Source organism: Cardiocondyla obscurior, linkage group LG21, assembly GCF_019399895.1.
Source record: "Cardiocondyla obscurior isolate alpha-2009 linkage group LG21, Cobs3.1, whole genome shotgun sequence".
Lineage (NCBI taxonomy): Eukaryota > Metazoa > Arthropoda > Insecta > Hymenoptera > Formicidae > Cardiocondyla > Cardiocondyla obscurior.
Genome location: NC_091884.1, coordinates 3,811,631 through 3,839,557, shown reverse-complemented (window position 1 = coordinate 3,839,557; position 27,927 = coordinate 3,811,631). Strand labels below are relative to the sequence as shown.

Here is a 27,927-nt window from a genome sequence, read left to right as displayed (position 1 = left end):
TAGATGCACAAATTATTTAAGAACTCATAATTCTTTTGAGACATATGTGATACATATTTTATACAAACAAGGTATTACTAATAGTAATAAATCTTATATTGATAAAAGATTGAAAGCAGAACAAATTGTTCGGTGGTGTTTCAATATTAGAGATACTTTTGTTCGTAATATGTATAAAATATTAGCTAAACTCAAAAATAGATCTGAAACATGTTTGTCTGTTGCTGCAGAATGTATTACAATTGATGACAAAATAAGTGCATTTTGGGGTATATCTAGACATACAGCTTCGTCTGAAAATTATTTCGTTGATTCGACGTATTGTGATATTAATTCATCCAAAGTTAATGTAACAGAACCTTTAATGTTAAATACGAGAGGACAAATTGTTAATACGTTACCTTTGGTAGAAGCTCGAGCAAAAAAATCGTGATTACGCGGTACTTTATGTAAAGTTAATGATCCGCTTCTAATCGAACGATATCAAAAATTGTTAGAAGCTATAAGTGAATGTACTTTAAGGAAAATTCCGGAACTAATGCAAAGAATTCACGATTGTACTGTAACAATTTTTGACAAAAATTTAGAAAATGCTAAAAAGAGTCACGCACGTAGCTGTTACATTAATTTAAATCTTTGTAAAGCTATGTTTATTCCAGTTCAATTATTATCACCGCATTTCCCAAAAGTGAGATATATTAGACGTTTGCTTTACCAACTTTATAGCTCTTATCAAAAAATGTTACAGTTGGACGAAGCATTAACTTGTGGTGAAGTTTGAAAAATTATTTGGGTGCGTGGATAATTTTTTATAATAAAAACTTTTTTATTCACAAAACACTGGTTTATATTTGGTTTATATTTTACAAACACTTAATAGAAAAACATAAAAGAATATAGAACGGTATTTAAGGAGGTTTTAATATGTGACACGTCTGTACCCGACGACGACTCTTTTTCAAGTGAGTAAGTCCTGATATTAGTTTTATCTTTGAATCAGTAAAGGGGCTTTCCGGTCCTTTGTCTTAAGAGGTTTATTCCCTTTCTTATCTAGTTGTCACAAAGTCACGTAGTGTTTCCGGTCTACTAGGAATTATTTATTTGTAAATTGATTCGGTTTTATTTAAAGTTAAATTTATAATTATTGTTTGAAGCGCATATATTTTAACACTCTTTCTTAAATTTATACTTTAAAAAAAATGATTATATAATTTTTAACAAATTTCTGAATTTCTTAAACTTAGTACTACCAAGAGATTTAGTGAATATATCTGCCAAGTTGTCATCCGTATTTATTTTAATAATATTAATTATTTCTTGACTATAATTTTCATGAATGTAATGTGAATGTACTTCTATATATTTAGAATTTTTAGTTAAATTTCCATATTTTGCTAATGCAATTGCTCCTGTGTTATCTTCGTATATTTTTACTGGTTTATCTATAATTTCTCCGAAATCTCTTAATAGGTTTATTATAATTTTTATTTCGCTTACAATTTCTGATAACGCAACATATTCGGCGGCTGTGGATGATTTCGTTACACTTCCCTGTTTTCTAGATTTTCAATATATAGTATTGCCATAAAACTTAATTACATATCCTGTTGTGGATATTCTATCTACTATGTCTCCAGCCCAATCAGCATCAACAAAGCATTCAAGAGGTTCATATGTTATACCCTTTTCAAACGTTAGTTTCAGATTTCTTGTTTGATATAAATATTTTAAATTTCTCAAAGCATATTTAAAGTGTGTATTTGTATATGAATTTTGAAAACGACTAAGATAATTAACGCTATAGCTTACATCAGCTCTTGTTCCGGTACTTATATACAGTAATGCTCTAATTATATTTCTAAATTTAATACTTGTATTTACTGATTGTGCTGGTTCTAACTTTAAATTTTGTTCCATTGGAGTTTGGAATGTTTTTGAGTTTTCTATATTATATTTTTTTGCAAGTGATTCTATATAATCAGATTGATCTAAAGTCATTTTATTATTATTTAAATCATATATAATATTTATTTCTAAGTACATTTTTATTTTTCCAAGATCTTTTAACATGAATTTTTTAGATAATTCTTCTTTAATTTGATTTATTTTAATTAAGTTTTTTCCGCAAATTAGTAAATCATCCACAAATGCTATTAAGTATATCTTATCATTATTACAATTTAATATATAAAGACAATAATCATTGTTGCTTTTTTCAAATCCTAATTTACTTAAGTAATTATTCAAACACTCATATATTATGATTATGATCTTGGGCTTTCTTTTAACCCATACAAAGCCTTATTTAATTTGCATACATTTTCTGTTCCGTCTTCATAACCTTGTGGCTGCTTAATATATACTTCGGATTTGATATTACCATTTAAGAAAGCTGTTTCAACATCCATCTGAAATATAGATAATTTATTTTGACAACAATAGCTTAATAGAAGTTTTAATGTTTGTATATTTGCTACCGGTGAATATATGTCTTCTAAATTTTCTTCCTGTTCAAATTCTCGAACCACTAGCTTAGCCTTTTTTAAATTATTTGGTTTCTTTGTATATATCCATTTTACACATAAAATTTTTTTATTTGCTGGTGACGGAACTAATTCCCATGTTTTATTTTTCTTTAAACACTCTATTTCTTTATTCATGGCTTGTTTCCAGCCGTCTGCTTCCTTTGAGTTTATTGCATCATCATAATTAAGAGGACTGTCCGCACTTACATAATTAACATATACAAAATCTGTCGCAATATTGTCACCATATCTTTCAGGTCTTTTCCTATTTCTTGATGATTTCCTAACTTCATTCTGTTTTCTAAAGCTTTGACTTAAATCCATTTCTTCATCGGAACTAATTATTATTGTGTCATTACCAAAATTAGTATTATTATCTTCTTCTTCGCAAGCAACGTTATTTTCATCATTACTAATCCAATTAAATTTTCTTCATCCTCTATAATATCTATGTGTCTAGCGATTGTTATTTTATTATTTATTAAAACTCTGTATCCTACATTTTCATATCCTAATAATAGACCAAGATCGGCTTTACGGTCCCATTTTGAGCTACGCTTTTTTTCCGGTACCCTTACAAAGACTTTACTTCCATATAAACGTAAATTTTTAATGTCTGGTTTTATTCCTGTTAAAATTTCATAGGGTGTCTTTTTAATTTCTGTATTTGTTAAGATTCTATTTTTCAAATATGATGCAGTTCTAACTATTTCTGGCCAAAATTTTTTACTTAAATTTGATTCGGTTAACAAACATCTTGCCATATCCATTATGGTTCTATTATAACGTTCAGCTGTACCATTTAATTGATGAACATATGGTGGACACGGTTCTATTATGAATTCTTTATTTCTAGCAAAATTATATATGTCTTTATTAATATATTCTCTTCCATTATCACATCTTAATTTTTTAATTTTTTTACCAGTTAAATTTTCAATATTATTTACGTAATCGACAAAACAATCATATACTTGCGATTTAGATTTTATTGTATATATTCTTGCTGCTTTACTAAAGTCATCGATAAAAGTGAGAAAATATCTTTTTCCATTTATACCTATTGTCTGGTGAGGACCATTTAAATCAGAATGTATAATTTCTAATAAATTTTTAGCTTTTGTTCGTTGATTTTCAAAAGGAAGGTTATGCATTTTATTTTTAATACAAGTAGCGCATTTAAATTGATCAGATTCTAATTTTTCCGGTATTCCATTTACATATTTATTTTTACACATGTCCTCCAAATATTTAAAATTGACATGTCCTAGTATTCTGTGTAGTCTTTCTTTTTGAGTGATAGCATTATTTACTCTTGATGTTATGTTTGATTCATTATGTATTAAAAAACTTTTTAATTTATACAATCCATTGTCTTTATATGCTACGGTAATTAATTAATTTTTTTATTATAAATTTTTGTTGTATTTCCAGCTGCTATTACTGTAAAATTATTTGTTATCTTTGCTACACTTAATAAATTTTTATCCATTTCTTTTACATAATATACATTAGTAATTAATATTGGTACTTTTGATTCATGATTTATAAAGATTGTTTTAATATTTCCTATTTTTGTTGCTTGAATACATCTTCCGTCGCCTATTTTAACGTCTACCGGTTTTTGCAAAGTTACAAATTTATCAAAAAATGCATCATTATTTATAATGTGATCGGTACAGCCGCTATCTATCACCCAATTAATTTCTTTTTTGTTGCAAAAATTTACCTCCGTATTCATGGTTTCTATATTTTTCTTACCTTCGTTTATTTCGGTTTCGAAGACGCTTGATTCGCTGGTGTTGGTTTCGCAATTACTGTCTATTAAAGTTTCTATTTTGATTGTATCTTCTGATGGCTTGCATGATTCTTCTTCCTCTGGGGTTGTTTATTTGACATGGATTAGAATATCCTCCTCTTCCTCTCGGGACATATCCTTGAGTGTTGAAATTATTTCCTCTATAGTTAAAGCTGCCCCCTTCTTGTGGATACACTTGTTCTGTTGAATTTTGAGTTTTAAAGTTTCCTTTTGATCCAGTTGCACGACAGTTTGCTTTTAAATGTCCGGGTTTACCACATTTGTAACATGTTCTTTTTTCTATATTCTTTCTTTCTCCTTTAAAGGCACTTGATTTTGTCACATTCCTTCCTTGTTCAGTTTTATCACGTATTTACCACATCTTGATTTTGTTTTTGACAAATTCACATGTCTGGTCTTGCTCTCTTACAGCATCAATTAAGTCTCCGACATAACTTAATGACTCGGGTAACGTACGTAGCATGTAATTCAGTTTTTCTTTTTCCGTCACTGTGGCACCTGATGATTTTAACTCATTTATTAATTTTTCAAAGTCTGTAAAATATGCACTTGAGTCATCATAATCCATTAGCTTTATTTTTTCTAGCCTATTTCGCACACATATTTGTATCGCAGTAGATTCTCTGGAATACATTTCATCAAATTTTTTAAGAATATTATAAGCCGTTTCTTCATTGCTCACAAATTCGAGCTGTTCATTGGATATGCCGCAATAAATGTAATTCATGGCTTTAAGATTACTTTCGGCCCATGTTGTTGAATTATCAGACGATAGCATTGGTCTGATTGCCACCTCATCACATTTTTTCAATTTTAAATAGAGTCGTATCCGCTTCTTCCATAAATTGTAATTTTGTCCATTGAACTGTTGAATTTTAATTTCTTCAGTCATTTCTTCGTCTTCTTGTTCTTCTTTTGTTCTGAACTCAGTGTTTGATTTTTGTTGAATGTTCTTTTTAATTTTAACTATTTTTGTAATAGTTCCTTTGGTTATTTTTTTAATATCGTTCCAGTCAACTTCGAAGCCAAGTTGCATTCACTTTTACTGTGGTAAACATCTTTTGATTTATCAACCACGCTCTGCTACCATGAAAAATTATTTGGGTGCGTGGATAATTTTTTATAATAAAAACTCTTTTATTCACAAAACACTGGTTTATATTTGGTTTATATTTTACAAACACTTAATAGAAAAACATAAAAGAATATAGAACGGTATTTAAGGAGGTTTTAATATGTGACACGTCTGTACCCGACGACGACTCTTTTTCAAGTGAGTAAGTTTCGATATTAGTTTTATCTTTGAATCAGTAAAAGGGCTTCCCGGTCCTTTGTCTTAAGAGGTTTATTCTCTTTCTTATTTAGTTGTCACAAAGTCACGTAGTGTTTCCGGTCTACTAGGAATTATTTATTTGTAAATTGATTCGGTCTTATTTAAAGTTAAATTTATAATTATTGTTTGAAGAGCATATATTTTAACAAAGTTGATAAACTACAAGAAATTATACGTACAGCACAAGAAATAGCGGATATACACAAGCATCAGCAGAGTGATACAATTATGAGCGATGATGATATTATTTCAAAATATCAAAATGCGTTTAAAGCTTTGAAAAAACGTTCTCTTGATACACCACGATATATTTGTATATCGTGTGAAAGACTTTGTTACAAGAAAAATATTTCTAAAGTTATTAATAAAGTTCAAACACGTAGATGTAATTCAATTTGGAACGATTTAATGGCATATGTAGATCAACAAAAAATTAATCCTGAATACATATGTCATTATTGTGATAAAAAATTTCGTAGCGGACTGTTGCCTGCTTATTGTATTCTAAATAATTTATTCGCAAATGATGTACCGGAGTGTATATCTTCTCTGAACGAATTTGAGAAAATACTTATACAGAGAGCTAAAGCTTTTCAGACTGTGGTTAAAATGGGAACAGTTTTTCATAAGGTAATTCCAGAAAGACAAAAAATACAAAAAGTTAAAGGTTCAACTTTTCATTTACCAATTTCTTTAGAAGAAACTTTTAATAAATTATGTTCAAAAATTGATCCAATAAATTTAAATCACGAATTACGTATCTTAGTTAGAAATATTCCAACTAAATCAAATTATTTGGAAGATTTAGTGGATTTAAAAAAAATATATCAAGCTTTAAAATGGTTGAAAATTCATAACTTTTTATATTCTGGCATTGTACTGCCCAAACACATGTTCAATTAAATTTAGGAAGTCTAAATAACGTAGAATTTCAGGCACAAGAAACAAAAAATGATGCAGAAGCTCCATTTAATGAAGAAAATGATTTAAATAATTCCAATTTGCAAACGCAAAAGATGACAGATGATGAAGTTCAATTACACCAGCGCAAGGCTATGTTGACTCAAAAAGATGACAATGAGAGTTACTACGAGCAATATACTATATATCCATTATATGAAAAAAAAGAAAATAAAACTGCAACTGCTTTGTATCAAATGTTAAAAATTCAAGATGTACCTTTGGATAATCGTGAAAAGAATTTGGATTTGATGTGTTTTCCAGATTTATATCCATTCGGTAAAAATGGACAATATGATGAAAAAAGACCAAACAAACTTGAAGAACATGAATTTATTAAATGTCGTTTGATGTCTAAGCATCCACAATTTAGACTGAATCAACAATACTTATTTTATTTGTTAAATAGAGCAAATATTCGTAAGTTAAGTCGTGGAATTTATCATAAAATGAATATAATTGATCCACGAAGCCGTTATACGGCTGCGGAATATTTAGAAGCTATGTCGAAAGAACTGTTGGAGTCCAATTTAAATACTATATTTTCCGTACTTCGAAATACAGAGCAATATTGGCGTCGACCAAGAAGCGATTTAGATTGTATGGCTCGACATTACGGACCTGCAACATGGTTCTTAACGTTAAGTCCTAGTGAATGGTTATGGGACGATTTAGGTGAATATATTCGTGAAGTTAATGGATGGCAAGATTCTTCGTTGAGTACTAGTGTACTTGTTGCTAAAGATCTTGTATCAACGTCGAGATTTCTTGATAATAAATTTCGAGCGATGATAGATTTTATTTGTTCGAAAGATTTTCCGATCGGAGAAGTAACGCACTATTTTTGGCGACGAGAATATCACAGTAGAGGCATACAACATTTTTATTTATTAATTTGGATAAAAAATCCACCAATTTTTGAAGAATCTTCTGTAGAAGAAGTTTTAAAATTTATTTTGCAATACATTAGCTGCAAAAAGCCAGATAAAAATGTTGCACCATTATTGTACGGTCGTGTTGATAAACATCAACGACACAGACATAATGATTATTGTTTACGATCGGAAAAAGTAGGACGAAAAGTTATTCGTAGGTGTCGTTTTGGATTTCCACGACCTGTTATAGAAAGCAATTGAAACATAAAAGTAGATTGTATGATCTTCCTAGAACAAAAGATGAAGTTGATATTAATGATTATAATCCCGTGCTTCTTACTGCATGGGAAGGGAATATGGATATACAATTTATTGGTGAAAAGTCGACCTTGCTTACATGGTATGTTACTAAGTATGTAAATAAAGCGGGTAAAAGTGAGTTATCTAACTTCGATCTTGAGGTTTTAAAAATAATAAAAATAAATCATTGGCCAGTGTTCTCTGGAATTATGGTTTACGATCTATAACTATTAGGGAATGTGGAGCTTTTGAAGCTGCAGATACATTAATAAGTATTCCTTTATATGGAACTGATCGTAATACAACTATTAAGTGGTTGAACGTTAATGGTATACGACAGAAAAAATTAAATAGTCGTAAAGAGATTGAAGCTCTAGGTGAAGAATCCACAATTTATTTTGTCCGGCTTTAGTAGATGATTATTATCCAAATAGAGTGGAAAAATTGGAATCAGTGTCTCTTTACGAGTTCGCAAAGTGGTATGATGTCACGACAACTGAGCCAAAGAATAATTTAATTGAATATTATAAAATAGACAGTAGTCATTTTCTTAAACGACGACAATGTGCATGTCTTATTAACCACTATAAATACATAGTTGAAACACAGCCCGAAAATTACTTCTTTTCTTTACTGCTTATGTTTAAACCATGGCGAAATTTAGACGATTCTAAAAATAATTGTGACACTTATGCAGAAGCATTTGAAAAAGCAAAATTACATCTTACAGAGGCATTGCAATATCATGAAAAAGTACAAGAATTGCAAAAAGCATTTGAAAATGCAAAACAGTTGGTTCAGCAAATTGATGAAGAATTACAACAAAAGAATGTGTCTCAGGATGATCCTGATAATTTAATTGGTATTCAAAATATAGAAGCTGGTGAAGCGATGCAAGATTTTAGAGATCTTGGTGAGAAAATAGATAATATCGATGTTTCAGAATTGATAGCAAAATTAAATGCGGATCAACTAAGAGTATTTGATAGAGTTATTGATACGGTAAGGTCGAAAGATTCGATATTACGTTTATATGTTAGTGGAGAAGGTGGAACTGGAAAAAGTTTTTTAATTAAAACGATTAAATGTTGGATTAAACATAATCTCAACAAAGATACCGCTTTAGCAGCACCTACTGGTATAGCAGCGTTTAAAATTGATGGTTTGACTGTTTACAGATTACTTCAATTACCTGTTGAACATGGTCTGACTTCAAAGTATAAAACATTGTCTAATCATGTATTAAAAGTTTTACGAACTGAACTTAAAGAAGTTGTTCTCTTTGTAATTGATGAAGTGTCAATGATATCAAATTTGGTTTTAATGTATATACATTTTCGATTGACAGAAATATTTGATACAAATGACGTTAAAGATGGTTGGTTCGGTAAAAAACACATTCTTTTATTTGGCGATTTACTTCAATTGCCTCCTGTACGTGAAGATTGTATTTTTGCGCAATTATCAAATGATAAAATTAACAAATGCATTGGTTCTTTAACTGCTATTAATTTGTGGTTTACGTTATTTCATTACGATGAATTGACGATTAATATGCGTCAGCGAGAAGACGATACATATAGGCAATTGTTGTCGAGAATTCGTATTGGTACATTGACAATGACTGATCGTGTCGTACTTGAAAATAGAAAAATAATTTTTAAAGGTGATTCTTTGGAATCCAGATTAAAGGAATTATGCGATTTTATTAATAATTGTTCATCGGACGCTGTTTGTCTACTACCTGCACGTCATATGTGTGACGCTCTCAATACAGCTATGTTAAGTCGCATTGATTCAAAAGAGATATCACTAATTGCTGAAGATACAATTGACTGTACTTCATATTAAAAAAAAAAATTTTTAAAGTATTATCGAATAACGACGATGATAATTCTAAAACTGCTGGACTTTCAAAAGAAATTGTAATTAAAATTGGAGCAAAAGTTATGATAAGGCGTAATTGTAGAGTTGGATGAATAAATTAAAGAACAAAAATGATTAAACTGTTTGATATAATATATAATTAATAAATGAGATACACTGATCTTTACTGAGTGGCTGCTTGAATGCATCTGAAGCGCTCCGGTTTATTTCGTGGCCCGTTGACCCTCTCGTTTCTTTGTCTCTTAATCTAGGGATACTATTCCTATCTAGCACGTACTAATGATTCATCTGAATCTACATCTTTTGTCCTAACGGTTCATTACACTCTTCTTGACTCCGAAGCACGTTCTATTTACTTAATATTATATTACTATATAGCACACTCAGTTTGAATAATATTTTAATATAAAGTTATTTCTCAACAGTAATATCGATGCTACTTTGTGTCTGGTGAACGGTACAATAGCTACAGTAGTTTCAGTTGTACGAGATATATCTACTGATTGTGTGGAAAAAATTAAATTGCTTTTACCTTCAGGATTAGAATATTTAATAGAAAGAGTAAACGTTAAATTTGAAGTGGTGGATAAAGCATTTGTTGTAAGAAAACAATTTTTACTGTGTCTGAGTTATGGAATAATTATTCATAAAAGTCAAGGATTGGGTTTACAGACTGCTGTTATTGATATAGGCAATTCTATATTTAATTGTGGTCAATCTTACGTTGCATTGTCTCGAGTAACAACTGTGGAAGGATTGCATTTGATTAACTTTGATCCTTCCAAAGTGACAGCTGATGAAAAAGCTATTGACGAATACAATCGACTAAAATATAAGTACAAACCAGAGGCAGAAATAATTACTATGCAAAAGAAACGTCGTATCAAAGTGAAAGATTGAAACGACCTGCTTTCGCGGCGGGTCTCGAATGTCGGGCCAGCAAGCCCGGGACGCTCGTCGGGACGCAGGATTCGAGTGTGTGAGGTCGAGAATGCACCGAGACGGATTTCGTAAAAGAAAACGCTATTTATTAATTCACAACGACGTCCGCTTGGTCAAGCGGCGCCGATATATATACATATATACAAAAGAAAGAATACGATGAATGTGCGGCGCGAATATAGTTTGTCGGTGGGCGCGTCGGCCCTTTGGATCTCGATCGATGTAACGCGTGCGCGAGACGTAAATTCGCGGATGGTCGCGGGTGTTCCACGCGAGGCGCGGTGTGTGGTGCGGAACAGTGGGCGCGGTTTTCGGCGTGGATCGTAGATCCCGCGATCGGTCCTGTCGGAAGGACCGGCGGTACGCGGTGCGCGGGCGCGGAACGACGGGCGGAGCCCGCCGTACTAATGATCGCGGTGGGATACGGTTCGATCTAGGACGCGGTATGAAATCGCTATGCGTCGGTGAATCGCGGATGACGTGATGCGTTTGGGCAGAATGCACCTTGACCGGTGTCGTTAGTCAAGAGTTCTTGGCCGAGGCGGAGATCTCTCCACCCCGTGGATCACGACGGTGCGATGGAATCTTAATGCGTTTTGAGCCTTTCCGTGCCGCAGACGTAGGATCGAGAGTCCTCGAAGGAGGCGGAGTGCGCTCCACCCCACGAGCTAGTCGTGCGTACGTTAGAGTTCGGAACGAGAGGATTGTGAGCGCCAGGAGCTCCTGGCCGAGACGAAGATTGCTTCACCCCGTGGTTTCGTGCTCTAGGATCGGATGTTCGCTCGAGAGCGAACGGATCAGGACGGTCTCGCTGAGTCCTGGCGTCGACTTTTTATACATGAAAAGTGACGGCGCAGGGTTGCCGGGGCTCAGCGGGGTACGTCACGTGTCCCGATGCGTGGCGCCGAGGCCCCGGGATGCGGCGCGCTCGGAAACGACGGGCCTCGACGTCGACGGCGCAGTTCGGCGGCGCTCGGGAACGCTCGGCTAAGTCCGCGGATGGACTTTTCCGCGGAACGACTACGCGTGGCCGTGCTATTCCGGCGTGTATAAAATTATAAAGTTTGGGGCGCACCGCGCCCCGGGTCCCCGCCGGACGGTGTTGTGTCCGGCGGCCGGCCGTTGTTGTGGCCGGAACGGTGCATCGCCGGGTGCACCGTTACAAGATATTCTATGGATACAATCTAAACTAGTCGAAGCAGTTTAAGAAAATGGTCAGCAAAATCAAACGTTACAAATAAATACTACTTGGGTTTTACGTGGTTTTGAAAATACAGAAAATGTTGTATGTTATGCTAATACGGTTATATCTATTTTTTAATGTCTATTTTATTTAAGTCCTATTAGAAAGCAACTGCTTAATTGTGATAAATCAAATATTCTACGTATGTTAATGCATCGGTATGAATATGGAATGAGTAATTTAAATACATATGATGTTCGACAAGATTTAGGAGAATCATTTTCGATGAATATAAAATTAGTTGGAATCAATTTTTTAACAACTTTGTGTACAAGGTACGAGTGTATAAGAGAATCAGTAGAGCATGAAGTAACTTCTACTACTCGGTGTATTACGTGTCAATATACAAAAACAATTTGTTTTAATAATTTATATATTTCAATACCTATTATTAATTTTAACAAACAAAGCTATAATCTACTAGATTTATTTAATGTTACATACTCTCAGTGGTATCAAACTGATAACGGGTTTTGTGATAATTGTACAGGAAATAGTGTACTGTTTAAAAAAGAATTAACGTTGACAAAAGATATAATTATTATTCATTTTGCAATATTTTCGTTAAAAGACGATAAAGTTGTAAAAGCAATACGTAGTTGTAATATATCTCATATTCCAACGGCTACAGTAATAATAGCTGAAAAATCATATAAAGTTATTGTTACGTTAGGTTTAGGAATAATTTTTAATAGAAGGATTACCGGTTCTCAATGATTAGGAAATGGATTGAGAGCAGGTAAAGGGTAGAGAGAGAGAGACGCAACTACCAATTCTTGCGTGACGCGTGCGAGACAACGCCACGCGTATTAAGCGCTAGGAATGTATTTGAACGAGAAAAGATTTGAGTTAGCGCGATTTTTGTTCTTTTGAGGGAAAGAATGTTAGTTCTTGTTCCCAGGGAAAGAACCGGAGGTGTTTTTCGCAATAAATGGAGCTCAAAGGTTCATTAAAAGAAAATTGCAGAATTCTGTTTTAGCGAGATTTAATTTAACATTTTTTTATTCTTTCAATTGATGTTAAATAGAGATGATTGAATATAATTAAAATTAATAATAATGGTAAACAAAGAGATTTTAACTAATAAAAAATTTTAATTAATATACTAAGTTAAAAGACAACACATTTTTTTTTTATTTAACAAAAGTACGCGGGAAATAACATAAAAATTCTAAAAATAATAATACTTAATCCAGATCGATTTCTATTATTTCCGAGATCTTGGCCGACGATCTCGGAAATACTCGATCAATCAGCCTGATTGGAGCTAAGAAGGGGTGTTCCACCCCGAGATAGAATATGAGGACGTTCTGATCAGGAGATGCCCTACTGGCCTCTCTCCTGATCTCCTCAGGATCGAAGGAATCAGGGCTTATCGTGAAGGCCCTTTCGGGGACGGGATCCGTCCACGGGGAGCAAGTCCTCCGGAGGAGCTCGAGGAGAGGATCTACGATCGCTCTGGGTTCCTCTTGCCCGCCGAGGGACTCCACACTCGGGGCGGGGAGGGGAAGGCTCTGGGCCGTCAGACTCTTGCCAAAAGACAGTATCGTCATCAGCAAAGGAGTCGACCTCCTCAGACTCCCCAGGATGAGGTATCGGGGACGGAATAGGAGAGGAGCATGCTCTAGGTGCAGCTCCTGGAGAATGAATCGAGATGTCCGGAGAATAGGAAGGAGTCGTAGGGCGGAACTGCTCCAAATCAGGCTCAGGTTCGGTCGCATTGACGCTTGTTCTCGGCGGATTCGGAGAAGGGGGAAGTTCCCTGGGTTCTTCGACGTTCTGGGGAACTTCTTCGGGAGCCGGCGAAGTCGGGGGAGCTGGGGATTGAGGGGACCACGACCTCTCTCCTCTTCTTCGGGGAGGGTCGGTTCTTATCTCCCCTGGCGCCGCCGCGAATAAATATTGCACGAAGAAGGACTGGATAAGGCTCCTCAAATTCCGAATTTGCCGATTTCGGCGAGCCCGGCTTTTCTTAAGGGTTCTTAAATTCGATGATTCCACTAAAAGGATTTCATTTTAATGAATTAAATTAATAAATGAATTATGGAGAAAAATATGGCTGGGCATCACGTCTCACAGCTCCTTTCGGATCTCTCCGTTGTCACCTTAAGTTTCTCTGGCTCCTCTAGCCGAATGGGGCTTTACTCAAGTCAAGGTTTTGATAGTCACCATTTACTGGCGGCATATCGCAACCCCGACAAAGGAAGCCCGCTAGACAGGTTGAGGCACCCGAAAAAACGGGAGGATTCGAGAGAGAGATAGCGAAACAATAAAGTGTGAACGGCACCCTGACCATTCCCTCAATTTTCATTTTTATATATATAAATATATATATACAAATTAAATAAAACTATTTAGTGGAACCGTTTCAAAATTAAAGGAAAAAGGGGGATAAATAAATGATGACACTTACTATTTGATGTCTTCAAATTCTCTCGGATGAGATCTCGAGATGGTTCCTTTATTTCGCCCACACAAGATAATCACAAACACTTAAAAATTTTAGAATAACTGAGCAAATTGAGCAAAATAGATTTTTAGAACAGAATGAGCGCGAGCGTCGTCGGAGCGCTCGGTTTTATAAGCTCGGAAAAGGGGAGGACCAGCGCCAGATTCTAAGTCTTATCCAAAATTTGAATTCTATTCGTTAGGCTTATTCCTCCACTTTTCCGTCTTCGCAATTATTGGTCGCCCTTCTCTCAGTTTTCTTAATTTTCTAAGTTTTCGCCCTTAGTTTCTAATTTTGGTGAGGAGTTCCCGATATCTATTGGTCCAGGAGAAAATGTTTATGAGCTCCCCTCTACATGGTTTTAGCCCTTCCAAGCTTCCAGATAACAGATTCGAAAATGCTTAGGTAACTCTTTTTTTATCGGCAGCGTGCAATTGCTGCCTGAATTTTTATAGTTTCCGGCCGCGTATCCCATTTTTATTATTACAGGCTTTTTGCCTCCTTATTTCTAATCCCTAGGATCCGCGGCGAAATTTGATTTTACTGAATTATTTTTCTTCCAGAATTTCCTTTGTGTACCGCCAGACATTTATTGTTAGTTTAAGATATTCCAAATCTTTCCGAGCTATTAATGTTTTATGAATATTTTGACAAATCCTTTCGTTTCGATTTTTTTATATTCCACATCTGTTGTACAATTGTTTTAGGTTCCTTCTTTTATTTTATACATCTGGCGATTCAGGGTATTCCGTCAGTTAGAATTATTTTCCTGGAAACTTAGAACCGTCTCCTTTGATGCCAATACATTCGGTATACTTTTTATTATCTACTTTATCTACCATATGTCGGAAAAAGGAGATGTGGAGTTACAGGACGTAACACCCCCCGACTTAGACAAATGTTGGGGTAGGTTACACAACATTTGCATAGACAAAAATATCTCCTTTTTTCGACACTTCACATTTTTTTTTTTTTATTTTATTCTGTTGATTATTACGTAAATGAATCCTTTTGAATATATGTATATATATATATATATATATATATATATATATATATATATGTATATGTTTTTGTGTATTTATATGTATATTTAACATACTTTATTTTAAATAATTTTTAGGAAGATTTTTTTTCTTTCTTTTTTTTTTTTTTTTTTTTTATTTTATTTTATAAGTTGACTACAGGGTAGGTTTTTATTTTTATTTTATTCTTTGCACGTGTTCAGTTAGTTTGCATGTGACGTGAAGGTTGGGACTTTCTCTTGATGGACAGAGTTTTGAATGGTTCGATTTATGATTTCGAACATTCCTGGACCATCTCAGCTCGAGGGAGACCGTGCAGCATCTTTATTACTTACACGTTTGAATCTCATTCCTCGATAGGTCCTTCAGGTACTTCGGTCAAGTCCGTCAAACATGTGGAGGATAATTTCATCTACTCGTCTACAACCTTCTTATAGTTTTCCGCTGGCACGCGTCTGTTTCCCACCACTCTCCTTGAGTGGTGATACTGATTTTTTTTTCTTTTTGCAGTCCCTTATATAGAAATATTTTTAAAGGTTCAGTTAATTTATTTTATCCTACCTCAATATATATATATATATATATATATATATATATATATATATATATATATATATATATATATATATATACACAGGGTGTCTCACCCCATGTGTCGAATCCGTTAGGAATAGATAGAACTCGGGTAGACAAATAAGAAAGTCCCACATTATTTTGCAAAATTCTCAATGATTATTGAGAAAAAAATTAATTTGTCTAGCGCAAGAGCGATAAGGAAGCCACGCGTGAGTGAGCGCGACAGGCGACGGCGCCATTCCTAGCCATTCGCCTGTCACGCTCACTCGCCCGTAGCTTCCTTGTTGCTCTTGCGCTAGACAAATTAATTTTTCTCAATAACCATTGAGAATTTTGCAAAATGGTGTGGGACTTTCTTATTTGTCTACCCGAGTTCTATCTATTCCTAACGGATTCGACACATGGGGTGAGACACCCTGTATATATATACACAGGGTGTCTCAGCCCATATGTAAAATCCTATACAGATAGGTGGGTCTTAGGGAGATAAATAAAAAAGTTCTTTAACATTTTGAAAAATTTTCAACCGTTATTGAGAAAAAAATTAATTTGTCTAGCGCAAGAGTGACAAGGAAGCTGCGGGCGAATGAGCGCGACAGGCGAATGGCTAGGAATGGCGCCGTCGCCTATCGCGCTCACTCACGTGTAGCTTCCTTGTCGCTCTTGCGTTAGACAAATTAATTTTTTTCTCAATAAGTATTGAGAATTTTTCAAAACGTTAAAGAACTTTTTTACTTATTTCCCCAAGACCTACCTATCTGTATAGGATTTTACACATGGGCTGAGACACCCTGTATACAGGGTGTCCCAGACCAACGTCACTTTTTTTTAATGGTAGGTAAAACTCGTTAAAATAAGACGAAAAGTCTTATATTATTTTTCAAAATTTGCAACCGTTAACGAAATATCAATTAAAATGTAAACGTGTGCGAGCGACAAGGAAGCGCAGACTGAGCGAGCGCGCGATAGACGACGGCGAGTATCGCTTAAAGAGAATGGGCGGAACTAGCGCGTAGCGAGCGAGACAAGGAGGCAACGCGTGAGCAAGACGATGCGACGACACGCGAGCAAAATAAAGCGACAACGCGCGTTGTCTCTTTGTCTTGCTCGCTACGCGCTAGTTCCGCCTATTCTCTTTAAGCGATACTCGCCGCCGTCTATTGCGCGCTCGCTCAGTCTGCGCTTCCTTGTCGCTCGCACACGTTTACATTTTAATTGATATCTCGTTAACGGTTGCGAATTTTGAAAAATAATATAAGACTTTTCGTCTTATTTCGACGAGTTCTACCTACTATTAAAAAAAAGTGACATTGGTCTGGGACACCCTGTATATTTAATAAGGCAAACTGCAATATCCTGGAAGGCTCTCTTTCTCTTTTTTCGGCCGCTGTTAAATTTTCTTATAACTAATAAAAATAATTAATCCGTCAATAATCGATTGTTTTACGTCGCAAAAAAAAAAAAGACTTGCATGCAATTGTAGGTACGCATGGGCTGGTACCGCGGCATATTATGCTTCGCAAAGGACAAACGCGTGACATCATTCGCGGCAGTATGTACGTGCCCAAGTGGAAAACATCCGCGCCACCAATTATCCATTTTTGCACGGAATTATCGCTGGCGACCGAGATAAAGCTGTCCGACTCGCGTCGTATACAAATTATTCGCGACAATTGCATGGAAATTAGTCGCAGATATGTTCAGGGATTCTTGAACGCCGTCACGTCTAAGATTTCGATCTTATAACTGATCGTGCGCGTCCATACACTCGCTTCTCTACCCCTATGTCTATATCTAAAAAAAAATAACATGCCGAGCGATATCTCACACCATGCTGAATAATTTCTAAAAATAATCTTATCTCATAGTTAGCATGGAAACTTTTTTTTTCTTAGCTTTAGGGAATATTTAAGAGAGTATTTATTAAATTAATGATTATGTATACGACTCTTTTAATCAGACAAAAAAAAGAAAGTAAAAAATATTTTGAGAGTTAACAAACAAAATGCGAAGAGGGCCTGCGAGTTGAGAGCGAAATATCGCGACGAAATATTGCGAAGCCATGCAAGAGCGTGACATCGCGGAAAGAAACCCTTCGGCAGGACACGCGGTGCGTATGAACGCCGTCACGCCCTTATGACGAAAGGAATGAACGCAAAAAACGTAAAAAAAAAAAGTTGTCCGTGATGCCCGTGACGTCAACGAATCACCGGGCACAAGTCGGGTCAGCTGGCCGAAAGCCAAGCTGTAAAATAATGGCACGTTAGTCCCGGTCCTAATCGCCAGATCGACGTGCCTTAAATTACGGCCTAATAACGTTTGCAATAAACGCGAGCGGAATCGCATGCGTCTCGCGCGTCGAAATTTTTTTAATTTCATCCGATTTCCCGATAATTCTGATCGCAACGTTATTATCTCCAGCTGTAACATTTATAAAGTCTTCATTATTATTAATTCAAATAATCGACGACACTTTATTAATTAATTCTTTGTGCGAGACTATGATTTTTAAAACAGTAATACGTACAAATTAATTATTATTATCCGCCAGATATTTAAGAAATATTAATATCCGTCTTGTTGATTAACGTGACAGTTAACGTCGACAGTTTTGCTAGAAGAAAACGCTCAATTTTTACATCCCGTTTAGCTTATTTACGAAACGCGCCTATTGTCGGACATCAACCCGATGACGACTTCTGGCTAAAGTAATTTTCCCTTCGCGGAATCAGCGCAGGTTCGCTCGCTGTTCTTTCCTTTTTTTCTCCTTTTTTCTCTTCCTTTTGCTTTGTTCCGCGTGCGCCATCGCGCTGATGTACCACGCGGGGTGAGAGGGCGAAAGCGTGGAGGTGATAATAAGCCGTAAAGACTGTGAGACGCATCGGGAATGCGTGAAGTATTTACTCCTCTTATATGCTTCGACGGGTCGAATAATTCCACGCGAGCCCAATCGTCTCGACCGGTCCATAATTCAGCGACGTTATGGCAAAGGAAGATGTCACTCGCGCGCAACGCGTATTACATAGTATCGTTTGATCCTCAATTAATTTTCGAGCCCCTGCGCGCACATATCGCACACGTTTTGAACGTTACGGCAACTGCATTTTTATACTGGATTCTCTCCGCGCGCTTTCGTACTTTTATTTAAATTTATTCTCATTAAAGATACGATATTTTGCGGAAAAATGAAAAACGTTGCGTTCGACACTTTTTCAATTGAATAACTGTAACGAGATTTCGTTCTCGCATGAATATTGTTCTTGCGCGGTATACTTGGACGGAGTGAAAACTTATCGTGCGTTCAAATCACCAGTGTCGGTGCGTGCACGTTGCGTTATTGGCAGGAACACGTGACTTAGACAGAGAATCGCGCTGAGTTAAGAAATATGACGGAAGGATACGGAGAACGGAAAGTGAGAAGGAGTGCAATATTCATCGTGCGTCGGCTCGCAGCAAAGTAACGTGAAATAGAATTTATTGGTGTAGACAAGGGAACGCCGATGAGTTTTTAAAGTCTCTCGGGAATTCGTTGCCTTCGCCATTCGACTCACCATAAACCACGACTCGTCTCGTGAACACTGCAGCGAGCGCGAAAAGTACCCGCAGACTCTCGATTTTATAACTCGAGGAATAAAAGCGCGCGATTTTAAGAGAACGCAGGAGGACTCATCTGAGAAAAATATTAATTACCTAATTATTGACAAATTAAAAAAATTAATTATAAAACATTGAGTAAGATGCGGAAGTTTGCTTCAAGCAAATGTGATTTTCGTAAAAGTTGCGCAACATTGATGACATTTGGGCTTTACACAAATAAGCAAGTCCGCGAATCGGTCGCGGGCACGCGACGTGTGCAATTAATCATTGCCGGAAAAATTTTTTATAAGCAACGACGCAAGGTCAATCCTTTCTTTATGAAGAAAGTCTTAAGGTGGGAACAGCCGCAGCCTTGGGCGTCAGTGCGATAACAAGGATGTCTGTTATGCTGACGGTGCATCCTTCACCGTAACGAAACTTGTGGAACACATCGGTGGTATCCGCGAGTCGCGAAATTAAAGTACAGCAACGTGCAAACTCGTGAGCGCGATTGTATTTCGGGAAACGATGGCGTTGCTCGTGTTTATCACACTGTGTGCACGTGCACACTTATTTTTGCGTGATATTACTACGAACGACCCTCGGCGGTACTCCGAAATAAGGAAGAGATTATTAATTTTCGAATTAAATTAAAAAAAAATTTTCTTAATCAACAAAACAGGGAATTAAACAAAGCCGTTCGAGATTAAACTTTTAAAAGATGCCGAAAGAACTCGATAAGGGAACTACCTATACTTTATCTTACGTAGTAGAATTTCTTTGAAGCTCGAAATAACTATCAGGGTTTATCGAAACGGCTTTTAGTATTTTCTGTAAGAGAATTAATTATGACAGCCACGGAATAATTTTTTTCTTTCGCGAAGTGGAACGATGGCGAAAGCGTGTGCGAAACGACCTGACGGAATTTGCAAGCCTCACGTGGCAAAGTACCATAAGCACCGGGCCGGGGGTTGACTGCCGTGGCGACCCACGATACTCTTTTTATTATTCCACCGAGAGAACTCCCTCTGGTCGCCGGTGGGTTCTTTTATTTCGCGATTTCTCTCTCATTTCGTTGAACCGACCCGCACACCGACACACGGGCCGAACTTGGACCCGGTCGCTCTGCCAATTTAGCGGGATTATTGGAAGTCGCCGATCGTCCCGGGAAGAGCAATGCAAGAATTGCCGATAAGCGACACGATAGTTATGACTATTAACACTTCCGGCAATGTCGTCGTACTCAAATCATATTCTCTCCTTTTTGTCTTAATATTAATTAATTAATTTCAAAAAAAAAAAATTATATAAAAATATATAAACGTGTTACTTCGTCTTAAGATATTTACAAAAATATAAGGAAGGAATATTTCCTGCGTACCTAATTATCGAGATCTCATATACCGCTTTTTAGAACCACTATCTGTGAAAAAAATTAATTCCACCGTTGTCTACGACCCATTTTTAATCCAGCGAAATATTTCGCGAATGCTTTCGTGTGTCATGCAGGCGTGAAATTAGCGCGAAGCAAAAGATAGAAATGGGACTCACGTTTCATGACGTCAGTGATTGCGTTGAACGTTTTATTTAGATCCAATGCGTTGGTCATGCACGATGGCGCAATGCATAATCATCCGTGGGCGCAAATTTTTTTCGTAGCCGACCGGTCCCTATCATGCCTGATCGCCGTCGGGTCAGGGTCCGCAAGAAGAGCGATGCAACTTAAGGTTGTCTTAAGCAAAACTAAACCAGTCTTGCTTCCTCGACATCTCGGTATCGCGTATCCCCCCACCATCGATTTGTTTTTAGTCATGTGGGATTTACGCGTACGGGGAGTAGTTCTCACACCCAGGGCGGTACTCGTTTAAAAGACGAAGATTGGTGTCACCGCCGTGCGTCATTGTACGCAAACGCGTCTAAAATTAAGACACAATTAAGCGATAATCGGGAAATATTAAGAGGTGTCAAGAAATATTACTTAAAAAAAAAAAAAAAAAAAAAAGAATACGAAGTATTGTCGGAAAAAATTAACGTTTTATTATTTCAAACTTAAAAATTTGTAATATTTTTTTAGGTGAGATTATTCTTTGATTTAAGATACTCGGTACTATAATGTGAAAGAAAATATATGTTCTCTTTATGTTATGTGTTATATAGGCGATGTTCAAACTGATAAAGTAATGACCGTTAACTTAAAGATAATTTTTAGTTTTGATAGGGAAAATTTCTGCATCAGCGTCTATTGAAGTCAGCTAAGTGAGCTAAAATGACACAACAATCTTCGCGTCGTGATTAAGATATCAACGCCTAAGTCATTACACGATATGCTGATTTGCAGACTTAGCAGGATTATCGAGTCAGAAATGCACTTCGCTCATTCGAGCACGGGTAAAGTCCTTTAAATTGTTATTATACCCGTGTCTTCTTTTAACTCGTGTTTCATTAATCGTATTATCAATATACATATATCGTATATCATATGGAAACCGGGATATAATCGTTGAAGTGCCAATTGTTGAATTTAAAAAGTCAAAAATGAAGATAAGACGTACTATTTTCGCATCAATATTATTAAAAAATTTTAATTATTGTTTTTGAGAGCACGGTGCGCGAATTTAATAAGTCCGACAAATTTACACACAAAAAAAACACACTTTATTTACAATTTTTACAAAGTTTGCAATTTCGCCAGCACGGCTAAAACTGCACTTAGACGTTTCGCGGTCTCGCTATGCACTCGCACGGTGCCGCAATGTTCGATCGTTTGTTAAATTCGGAGCTCTCGCAGTTCCGACGCGCTTATTCCACCGACTTTTTCGCGACTGGAGTTCCCGGGCATTCCTTCCCAGAAACCGCTCGCGAATTCGCGGCAATGCCCAAAAAAGGCAAAAACGATCGCTAAGCCCAGGTATTGGCTGAAAAACGATCGCGCGATAGCGATCCAGCGCAACACGCCGCTGGATCACAATACGCCGTGACGCTCGACACACCGTGTCACGCGCTAGGGGCCTGACAGCGCGTCGCGATCAGCTGTTTGTGCCCAAAATAGCGAGCACGCGTCGGCTCGTCAACGCTTTTCACGCGAGGCCGCACGCGGCAGCCGAATGTTCGACATGCCGCCCGCCTCGGCAGTCGTTCTGCCGATTGATTTCGATGCACATTTAAGTGCATGCTAATTTCCCGGGATCCGTTTCCTCGCGCGTTGCCCCCCTGCCCTTCACCGCCTCGCCCGCGCAACTGGTCGCGAACAGCGGCACGATTTTAACGACCGGGCGTTTAAATATCGAAGTCGCGGTCCGCACGGACACCACGCGCACCTGCCCGTCCGCCCCGGGATGCACATCTACAACGCGCGCGAGAGGCCACCGCGTCGGTGGCGTGTTTTCTCCGCGGATAAGGCACAGAGTGCCCACGCGAATGTTCTCCGCCCGCCGTAACCACTTGGGGCGCGCTGCCATGGTTTGGAGGACCTCCGCCGCCCACCGTCGCCAAAAATGATCCCGCATCCGCTGCAGCACCCGCCATCTCGTCAAGTCGGCCTCCGGTATGCCGTCCAGGCGAGCTTTGGGAACGGAGTTCAGCGCCGCTCCAATCAAAAAATGTCCCGGCGTCAATGCCTCAACGTCGTCCGGGTCGTCCGAAAGCGGCGCCAAAGGGCGTGAGTTGAGACACGCCTCCACCTCCGAGAGCAAAGTGGTAAGCTCCTCAAACGTGAGGGAAGTCTCGCCAATCACCCTCCTCAAGTGATGCTTCGTGGAGCGCACCGCAGCTTCCCACAGGCCACCGAAGTGAGGGGCTCCGGGCGGATTGAATCTCCACGCCACTCCGTCATTCGCGAGTCGGTCCGTCCACGGGCTCTCGCGTTCTATCCCCCGCAGAAAGGCGCGCAGCTGAGCGTCCGCTCCGACAAAAGTGGTGCCCCGATCGCTCCACATCGTGGCACACAACCCGCGCCGAGATACGAAACGTCGGTACGCTGCCAGGAAGGCGTCGGCGGAATAATCGGAGACGGCCTCCAGGTGTACGGCTCTAGTCGCGAAACATACAAAAATCGCCAGAAACCCGCGGAATGATTTCTGGCCGCGCCCTCGCGAACATCGCATCCAGACGGGACCCGCGTAATCAATGCCCGTGTGAAGGAAAGGCCGCGACGGACGCACTCTCTCCCGAGGAAGATCGCCCATGAGAGGCTGCGGGTGTGCCGCCCGCCATCTCGCGCACCGCACGCAGCCGTGTATCAGCCGCTTGACCACCGAGCGCCCGCACAGCACCCAGTAGCGCTGTCGCAGCACGGCCAAGGTGAGTTGCACCCCCCCGTGCAACACGCGCCGGTGGCAAGCATCCACCAGGAGTCTCGTCCAGCCGGAGTCCCGTGGCAAGACGACAGGGTGCCGCTGGTCCAGAGGCACCAGCGCGTGCCTCACTCTCCCGCCGACCCTCAGCACGCCCCTCTCGTCCAGAAACGGCGTCAGCCGAAGCAGGTCACTGCGCCGCGGCAACGGAGTGCCAGCCCGAATGTCCTCCACCTCCTCCGCGAACCACAGGCCCTGAACCGCTCGCGTCCACAGGGTCTCAGCTTCCTCGAGTTCACCGGCCGTCAGAGTTCCTGGAACTACAATGCCACCGCTCGCTCTGCGTCGCCAACGCAGACAGCGAGCGGTGAATCGAAGCAAATTGTTGAGCCTCGAAAAACGAAGGAGAATCTCGCTCTCTTCCACTACTGCCGCCGTCAACGCCGTCCCCGCACGCCGCTCTCTTGCCGCCTCCTCCAGCTTTATTCCCGTCATTGTCGTCTGCTTCTCCTCGCCCGGGGGTGCTCCAGCCCGCAACCAAGGGGGGCCCGTCCACCACAACGGATGCTCCACCAGTTCTCGAGGCCGCACTCCGCGAGAAGCGCAATCAGCGGGGTTGTCGACCCCACGAAGATGCCGCCAATGATCGCCAGGAAAAATGCGCTGAATTTCGGCGACTCGGTTCGCCACATAAGTGGTCCATTTCGCGGGGTGTCCCCGTATCCACGCCAAGGCCACCGTCGAGTTAGTCCAGAGGTGCACGGCGCTCGTCGGAAGGTCAAGAAGAGCTCTGAAATGCTCCACCACCTCCACCAGCAAGGCCGCTCCGCATAACTCCAGGCGGGGAGAGACACCCTGCAGCGGCGCCACCCGAGTCTTGGCACCAAGCAGGGTGACTCGGCCGCCCGAATTCTTCTCCTCCTCGTCCACCTGCAGGTAGACCACCGCAGCGTAAGCCCTCTCGGACGCATCCGAAAATCCGTGCAGCCGGACCGAGGGACGCGAGGCCGACGTCCGCAGCCACCGAGGCAGCTCCACCGCCTCCAAGAGCGGCAATTCAGATCGAAACGCCATCCAAGCGGCGGCATCTCCCGCGTCCAAGGCGTCATCCCACGCCACTCCTCGAAGCCACAGAGTCTGGATCATGAGCTTGGCACTCACAGTCACCGGAGCAAGCCAGCCCAGCGGATCGTACAGCCGCGCGGATTCCGAGAGAACCCGCCGCTTCGTGGGAGGTCGAGTGTCCGAACTCGGCACTCGAAATCGGAAGGCATCGCGTAGCGGATGCCAGCGCAGTCCCAGCGCCGACAGCGTATCCTCCGGGCTCCATTCCACGGCTCCATCCAGGCGATGCTCCCTCGGGATGGTCTCCAGGAGTTTCCCGTCGCTCGCCGCCCATTTCCTAAGCGGGAAGCCGCCCGCCTCGCAAATCGCGGAGAGCTCACGCAGTTTCTCTCGCGCCGCAACCAAGCTATCCGCCCCGGTCAGGACGTCGTCGACATACGTCTCCCGAAGCAAAGCGTCCGCGCCCTGCGGGAAACGTGCTCCTTCGTCGATGGCCAACTGCCTCATTGCCCGGACGGCCAGGAACGGGGCACAGGCAAGTCCGTAAGTAACGGTTCTGAGTCGGAACGTCTGCACCGGCTCACCCGGGCTCCCCCTCCATAGCACGCGCTGCAGATCGTGGTCATCCTCGTGGATCAGCACCTGCCGATACATCTTGGCCACGTCCGTAGTTGCGGCAAACTTATGCCGTCTCCATCGCGTCAGGATGTCCGCGAGGGCCGGTAGCAAATTCGGCCCACATCGAAGCAACTCATTCAGCGTTACTCCATTGGAAATCCGAGCCGAGCCGTTGAAGACGACTCGGATTTTAGCCGCTGGACCTTCCCCCTTCATTACTCCATGGTGAGGCAGGTAGCATACCCTTCCTCCGCTTTGTCCGGCGGCACTCGGCACGGGCGCTATGTGGCCCAGCGTCAGAAACTCCTTCATAAAGTCCGAGTACAGCTCGTAAAGTCGTTCATTCCCGGCGAGGCGACGTTCCACTCCGGCGAGTGTTCGTCGCGCTACGCGCTCGGAATCCTCGAGATTCGGCAACGGCTCACGTACCGGGAGGCGCACCACGTAACGTCCAGAGGCCGTTCGCGAGTGCGTCCGCACGAAATGCGCTTCGCACTCCTTTTCTTCCGCCGACATCGGGGGAGGACCGCGCGCGGGTTCCTCCTGCTGCCAGAATCGGGCGACCAGCGATCCAAGGTCGTCGTCCGTCGAGCACGTAAACACCGAGCCCCCGAGACCGCTCGACGAGTCGCGCACCGCCCCCGCCAGAATCCATCCTAGCGTGGTATTCACTGCCACAGGAACGTCCGGCCCTCCTCTCCGTAGGCCCTCACGCACAATGTTCGCGTAGACCTCCGCTCCCAGTAGCACCTCCACCGTCTGACACACATCAAAGTCTGGATCGGCCAGCCTTAGCCCGCGCACGTGAGGCCAATTCTCCGCGACTCGCGCGAGACCGCCGCCGGATCCTGACACTCGCGGCAAGATCAACGCGGAAATCCGGAACGGTTCCGAGGGCGAGAAGTGAGGGGCAATGTTCACCGAAATCCGACCGCGCGCGGCCCCCGACCTTCGACCGCCCACTCCGTACACGACCGTAGAAGCCGCCGTCCGCGGCAGTCTCAACCGCTGCGCGAGAGACTCAGAAATCAGCGAGATCTCTGACCCCGGGTCGATTAAGGCACGCGTCACAACCGGCGAGCCATGAACGTCCATGGCAATGATTCTAGTGGCTAGCAGCACCACGGGTCTCTCCGTACGCTCCTCTTGAAGATGCAAGGCGGTTGCTCCTTCACTCCCTCTCGCCTCCTCCGCCGCAAACACCTCGTGGATCGAGCTATGGTGCCGCCGGTGACACGTCACGCACGTCTTCGTCGACGGACACGCGTCCAGTCGATGCTTCCCGAAACAGTTCGTGCACAAATCATTTTTTCGCGCCAATTCGCGTCGTTCTCGCGGCGTTCTCTTCTGGAACTCCTTGCACGAGAGAACATAATGAGCGCCCTGACACAAGGAGCAGTGCGAAGGGCGCGGTTTGTCGCACACGAGAAGTGAACGCGCGGCCCGCGCGCCCGCTCCTGTCTTCCCCGCCGCACTGCCGCGCTCCACTCCGCTGACCTGCAACGCGTCAAGGGCCCGCAATCGCCGCTCCAGAAATTCTTTTAGTCTCTCGTAAGAAGACGGCTCCACAGAGTTGCCCTCCGCCGTCTCCCATTCCCGTCGCGATTTGGCGTCGAGCGCCTCGACCACGATGTGCAGAAATAAATCGCACTCCGCGATGGGTCGCCCGATGCCCTCCAGTGAACCCACGGTCTGCAGCATGCCGTGGTACAAACGCCGAAGATCTGCCGCCGACTCGTTCTTCAATTTCGGCAACGCCAAAAAATTTGCGAGGACAGAGCGTAGCAGGAGCCGTTTGTTCGCGTAGTTGTCGGAGAGCAATTTTCAGACGCGGCTGTAATTTTCTCCGGTGGTTGCGATGTTTTTTACGAGCTGCTCAGCGTCTCCCTTTAAGCAGCTCCGCAGGTAATGTAGCTTGTCAACATTTGACAGTGAGGCATCCTGCGCGATGACGGACTCAAATCTGTCCTTGAAATTAGGCCAGTCCTCGAATCGGCCCGCGAACGACGGCAGTTGCAGTTGGGGCAGCTTCCTCTTGCTCTGGGACCCCTGTACCACCGAGGACATCTCGCTCCTTTCGTTATCCCGCCTGATTTCCTCACGCGCCTCCAACAGGGCGGCGCGTTGATCCACGTAGGCCTCCTCGACCAACCCGAAAAAATCGTTGCGAGTGTAATCGCATTCGATCATGCTCGGCCAGTGGTCATTTCTCAAGGCCTCATGAGCGCTCTCAAATTTCGCCCAGTAATTATCGAGGAGCTTCAACTTACTGTCGATAGCCCCCGCAGTAATTTTGCTCGCTCCCATCTTCTTCAGGTTTTCCACGGCTCGCGCAATTCGGCCGTGGAGTTCTTGCTGCCCGCGCAGCAGAGCCTCCAACTCCGGGCTCACTACGACCGCCCGCTTCCCCGGCGTCTGGGTGGCACTTCCGTCTTCCTTCGT

The 27,927-nt window shown here is 41.1% G+C and overlaps 1 protein-coding gene across 1 annotated transcript; it reads right to left on the bottom strand.

Moving 5' to 3' along the window:
• Positions 1-17,634: 17,634 nt before the first annotated feature.
• Positions 17,635-27,186, bottom strand: LOC139110552 (uncharacterized). The gene is made up of 2 exons (XM_070670387.1): positions 23,732-27,186; positions 17,635-17,728 (listed from the first exon to the last, which is right to left on the bottom strand). The coding sequence occupies exons 1-2, from the start codon at positions 27,184-27,186 to the stop codon at positions 17,635-17,637; spliced, it is 3,549 nt and encodes a 1,182-aa protein (XP_070526488.1).
• Between the last annotated feature and the right edge of the window lie 741 nt (positions 27,187-27,927).